This window comes from Triticum dicoccoides, chromosome 4A (assembly GCF_002162155.2).
Source record: "Triticum dicoccoides isolate Atlit2015 ecotype Zavitan chromosome 4A, WEW_v2.0, whole genome shotgun sequence".
NCBI lineage: Eukaryota > Viridiplantae > Streptophyta > Magnoliopsida > Poales > Poaceae > Triticum > Triticum dicoccoides.
Window position 1 is genome coordinate 750,852,278 of NC_041386.1, and position 5,567 is coordinate 750,857,844.

A 5,567-nucleotide genomic window follows, 5' to 3' on the forward strand; every position below is an offset into this window, starting at 1 on the left:
ATGCACCACTCAATCGCCATTGCCAAGCTCGCCTTGCTCCTCGCCACTGCAGCCGTGTCCTGCGGCTTCTTCGTCGTCGCCCATGCGCATGCGCGGAAGAGCTGCTGGCCGCGCGAGAGGGACGCGCTGCTGGCCTTGAAGCAGGGCATCAACGACACCGACGGCGTCCTTGCCTCATGGCAAAAACTGCGCCATGACTGCTGCCGCTGGACAGGCGTCGCCTGCAGCAACCAAACCGGCCATGTCACCGAGCTTGACATCGGTCAGAGCAGCTTGTTCGGCCAGATAAGTCCTTCCTTGCTTGATCTACATCATCTCCAGTACCTGGATCTCAGCTTCACGTCCCTACTTGGACCAAACGGCAGCAGTGTATTCCCGGATTTCTTGTCTTCTTTGCACAACTTGAGACATCTCGATCTCGCCCACACGCCATACTCTGGTAGAGTTCCTGCTCGGCTTTCCAGCCTTTCAAATTTGGAGTATCTTGATCTCAGATGGACATCCCTGCATGGTCATGCTCCAGAGTTCTTGTTTTCTTACAAAAACTTGAGACATCTCGATCTCTCCAACACGCTCTTTTCCGGTACACTGCCACGTCAGCTAGGAAATCTTTCAAACTTGCGACACCTTGACCTCAGTTATATGCAAAATATACACACAGCAGATGTCTCATGGTTAACTCATCTGCATTTCCTGGAATATCTTGACATGAGTGGCATAAATCTCGGCACCGCCAACGTGTTCCCTGTGGCCAACACAATCCCAACTCTCAAGGACCTCATTCTTGGTAACTGCTCACTTCCAAACGCCAAGCAGCCGCTCACACACCTAAACCTCACAAAACTTGAGCAGCTTGTCCTCCACAGAAACTATCTTGGCCATCAAATCGATACGAGTTGGTTTTGGAACATAACAGGCATCACACATTTAGACCTTGATGAAACCTATCTCTATGGTCCATTCCCTGACGCCCTAGGAGGTATGACATCCCTCCAATTCCTATCCTTTGCCTATAATGGCAATTCAGCCACAATGATGGTGGACATGAAAAATCTCTGTGATTTAGAGCTCCTACGGCTTGATGGAAGTCTCGCGTTTGGGAACATAACAGAGTTTTTAAGGAAACTGCCACAATGCTCGTCCAACAAATTCCTCTCTGTGTATTCGAACCACAACAATATGACAGGAATGCTGCCAGATATGGTTGGGCACTTGACCAACTTACAAGATCTTTCCCTTTTGATGTAGGGTGGAACCCTATAGCGTCGATCTTTCACGTTTGGAGTGGATCCTACGGGGATTCACGAAGAACACGCGGAAGCACAAAGGGAAACCACGGGGAAAACGAGAGAGAATCACTAAACCGACAAGGAATCAATCACACAAGTGTTAGATCATCGCACACATAAGGTAGCACAAGGTTCAAGATCAACAAAGGTAAGGATACAAAGGAACCGTTCTTCTCCGCGAGGAGGCCTTGATATTCTTCCCTAGAAGGGGTCTTGAATCCGCTTGGGGGAGCTTCTCCGAAGAGGTCGTGAACTCTGAGGAGAAGTATCCAAGTGGATGAGCAAAGGCTCTCACACAAATATGAGCTAATCCAATGCTAAACCTAACTAGGAGGAGGTGGAGGAGTATATATAGTCTAGAGCCACGAAGGGGTAAGTGAGGGCGAAGGGGTACATGGGCTCGGCCCAATACACTGTGCGCAGACAGGCCGGTTGTACCGGTCATGTGGCCGGTTGTACCGCTGGTAACTCGTTCGGGGCGGATGTACCGGTCAGACGGGGCGGTAGTTCCGCTCGAAGCCCAGGCGCTGGCTTCTAGAGGTGTACGCCGAAGGGGCAGCGGTTGTTCCGGTCATCGGGGCGGTTGTTCCGGTCTTATGGCAGAAACCGGTAAAACCGGTGCAGCACCGGCCTTGCTCCGCTCGATCACAGAAGGTGGACCGGTTGTTGGGCGGTAGTCGGCCGGTTGTTCCGCCCGGGCGGTGGTTGGGCGGTTGTACCGGTCGGGTGGCTTCACCGGTAGTACCGCCTGGAGTGGGCGGTAGTACCGCTCGTTCTGGAGCGGCCGGGTTCTCTTCCTCCTTCTCTTCCATGCTTGGCCTCGGTCCTTGGATTCTCCATGGTCGTCTCGGTCATACCTGAGTATATGCAAGATCCATGCATGAGGTAGTAGCCATGTCTCACATGTAGAAAGTGAAGGTTCGGAGAGGAGCGAGTTCACCTTGTGTCCAAAGGTGTATCTTCGAGGTCTCGTCATATGCCCTCTTGGGGCTTGGAGAGTAGTCGGAGTGTACATGGGGATGAACGTGGGATGCTCCGCATCATCTCCCCCCCCCCTTGTGAAAGATCTGACCTCGGATCGTGATCCTCATCACCATGGAAACGGTTGTCGTGGACGGACTTGTAGTTGGACGAAGTTGAAGACATGGCGCAATCCAAGTAGTCCAGGGTGTCGCCGGAATGATAGACATGCAAAAAGATCAAACACAAGCAACACTCGGAAATACAATGGTTAGCGCACACAAAGTGTCCATCATGGTAGAATGAGTCCGTGCGGCAAGATTGGTCGTGACAAAGCGCATGAAGCTTATCAAGTTGATCTAGAAAGAGATGCAAAGCATTCATGGGAGGAAAAGAAATCATTGTGTACACAAATGTGTTACGAATATGAGCAATGCAACCACGATGCAAAAATATGTCATAATGGGATGGTTTATCAATTGCATGAACATGGCAATGGATGCTCAACATGTGGATATTATCATGCAATTGATGGTCGACAATATGATCATTACGTATGAATATGCCATCAAGGAAGATCACAACAAATTTGCTAAGGAAATGCACAAGCTCATATATCATGGATGACATGGGAATACAAGATGCAACAAGGCAATCATAATGTGAGTCAATCCATGCATGAGGTACAAACTTGTGGTGAGTATGATATGTCCATCGAGCATGACATGTATGAGCACAATCAACAAATATGGAGGTGTTGGTGTACCAAAGCTCGATGTCGAGGCATGAGTGGAAGACCGAAGGTGCATCCAATAAGTGCGAGCGCTCATCAATGTTAAGGTCCATGTAGCCAATCTCCAATGTCGCTCCTCCGTTCACGAGATGTATCATGTAGACAACAAGAAGGAAACAACAATGAAAGAGTGACCCATCCAATATGCATATTTGAGGATGGCTCAAAGGGAAGGAGTTCACCTCAAGAAAGTTCCCAAAGATGTTGGAGTCGTACATCATGTATGCCTTCACATAACCAATATGTCGCATAACGGCACCACCTTGTGAATCCTCCAAAATGAAAGAATATGATAAACACTCGGAAAAACGAATGAGGTTAGAGGACATGCAAAACCTATCATTCGAGTGGTAATATACCCAACAAGTGTATGCATCATGCTCATCATAAGAAAGGACAAGGGAGTATTGCATAGTATGGAGGCATATGGTGCAAGAACAACCAAATAGAATAGGCTCAATTAAACAAGCATGCATCACAAGTAAAGTGTCAAAGTCTCCAAGATCAATAAGCATAGTATGGTTGCACTCAATACAAGTGGATATGAAAGTGGCAACTAATGGACACAAGAGACAATGATCAAGATATATCATGTGAGAGGCATGAGCATATATGTCATCAACCCAAGAAAGCAAGTAATAGTGGAACATGGGTGATGCAACATAGCAAGCAATCATATCAATCAAGTCAAGCAAGCTAGTAGTGCGAAGATGCAACATACTAGAAGGAATCATGGCAAGCATGTCATGTGCGCAAATAGTGGGCATGCATAATGGACATGACATAGCACAAGCATGAAAGCAAGATATGAGAAAAATATCATCAATGTATTGGCGAGAGACCATATGTAAATAGCAATGGGGCATCATGACTCTCCCAACACAACAAGTATCAATGGCATGGGGCACATGATAAACATGGCAAAAGCAACAAGGATCTCCACCAAGCATGCAAATACACATAGGGTCACTCATGGGTAGATGCAAGCATGGGTCACAATTGCATGGCAAAGGCATAGAAGCAAGTATAACATGCAAAGTGAACACGGTAAAATGAGCATAAGGTGACAAGTGGTAAATGGCCCATAGCCGTGTGAGAGCCAAGTAAAAGAGATGCGCGTAGTCCATGCATGAAGGGAATGGTGGTAAGGATAGTCCACGGGATCCGAAAAGATCGTTGCTCTCAAGAGCTCGTTTCGTCAACTCATGGGATTGTGAGGTTGACGAGTTCTCATAAGTACCTACACAAAATAAAGACAAAGAGAAAATTGTGTGTGCATGGTATATGTACACATCATCCATCATGATGCGCATGTGCATGTGTTGGTTAGTACTAAATAGCCAATGCTCAAATAAATGAGATGCGTGATATAAAAACATGTCATCCATCATGATGGGTTTGTTGTTATGTATGACATAATGGAGACTCAAAAGATGTAATGCATCATGAGAAATATCTAGAGCATTGTTATTCATGGAATGCATATGGTGCAAGCAATTATGTGAATCATGTAAAGTATGGAATGCATCAAAATCTCCTAATATGTATGAGGAAACTATGGGGGTCTCCTCATGAGCATGAGTAGCAGCATCACATGGAGAATATTGACAACATCCAAAACAAAGCATATTTGGAACAATGTGATCATGGCATGGCATAGTAGATGAATTGAGCAAATCATTTAAAGGAAGCATGGCAATATTATCACATGAAAAACAATTGCCAATGACCATCATCTCGTCATCTATGCCATCAGTGCAAATTGGATCGATTTTAATGGGGCATGCATAGTTACTATGTTGAGATTGTAATGATGCAATATGGGAGATCTCACTCATAGCATATGACTGTTGGGGAACGTAGTAATTTCAAAAAAAATTCCTACGTACACGCAAGATCATGGTGATGGCATAGCAACGAGAGGGGAGAGTGTTGTCCACGTACCCTCGTAGACCGTAAGCGGAAGCGTTAGCACAACGCAATTGTTGTAGTCGTACGTCTTCACGATCCGACCGATCCAAGTACCGAACGTACGGCACCTCCGAGTTCAGCACATGTTCAGCTCAATGACGATCCCCGGGCTCCGATCCAGCAAAGCTTAGGGGATGAGTTCCGTCAGCACGACGGCGTGGTGACGATGATGATGCTCTACCGGCGCAGGGCTTCACCTAAACTCCGCGACGATATGACCGAGGTAGAATATGGTGGAAGGGGGCGCCGCACACAGCTAAGGAACGATCCGTAGATCAACTTGTGTGTCTATGGGGTGCCCCCTGCCCCCGTATATAAAGGAGGGAGGGGGAGGCCGGCCGGCCCTTGTTGGGCGCGCCAGGAGGAGGAGTCCTCCTCCTAGTAGGAGTAGGACTCCTCCTTTCCTACTCCTACTAGGAGGGGAAGGAAGGGGCAGAGGAGTGGAAGGAAAGAGGGGGGCGCCGCCCCCCCTCCTAGTCCAATTCGGACCAGAGGGAGAGGGGGCGCGCGGCCCTTCCTGGCCGCCCCTCTCTCTTCCCACCAAGGCCCATGTG

At 47.8% G+C, this 5,567-nt stretch overlaps 1 protein-coding gene across 1 annotated transcript; it reads left to right on the forward strand.

The window, feature by feature from the left end:
- On the forward strand, positions 1-1,248 carry LOC119284465 (LRR receptor-like serine/threonine-protein kinase ERECTA). The gene has a single exon (XM_037563571.1). It carries the CDS (start codon positions 1-3, stop codon positions 1,246-1,248), a length of 1,248 nt encoding a protein of 415 aa, XP_037419468.1.
- Positions 1,249-5,567: the final 4,319 nt, after the last annotated feature.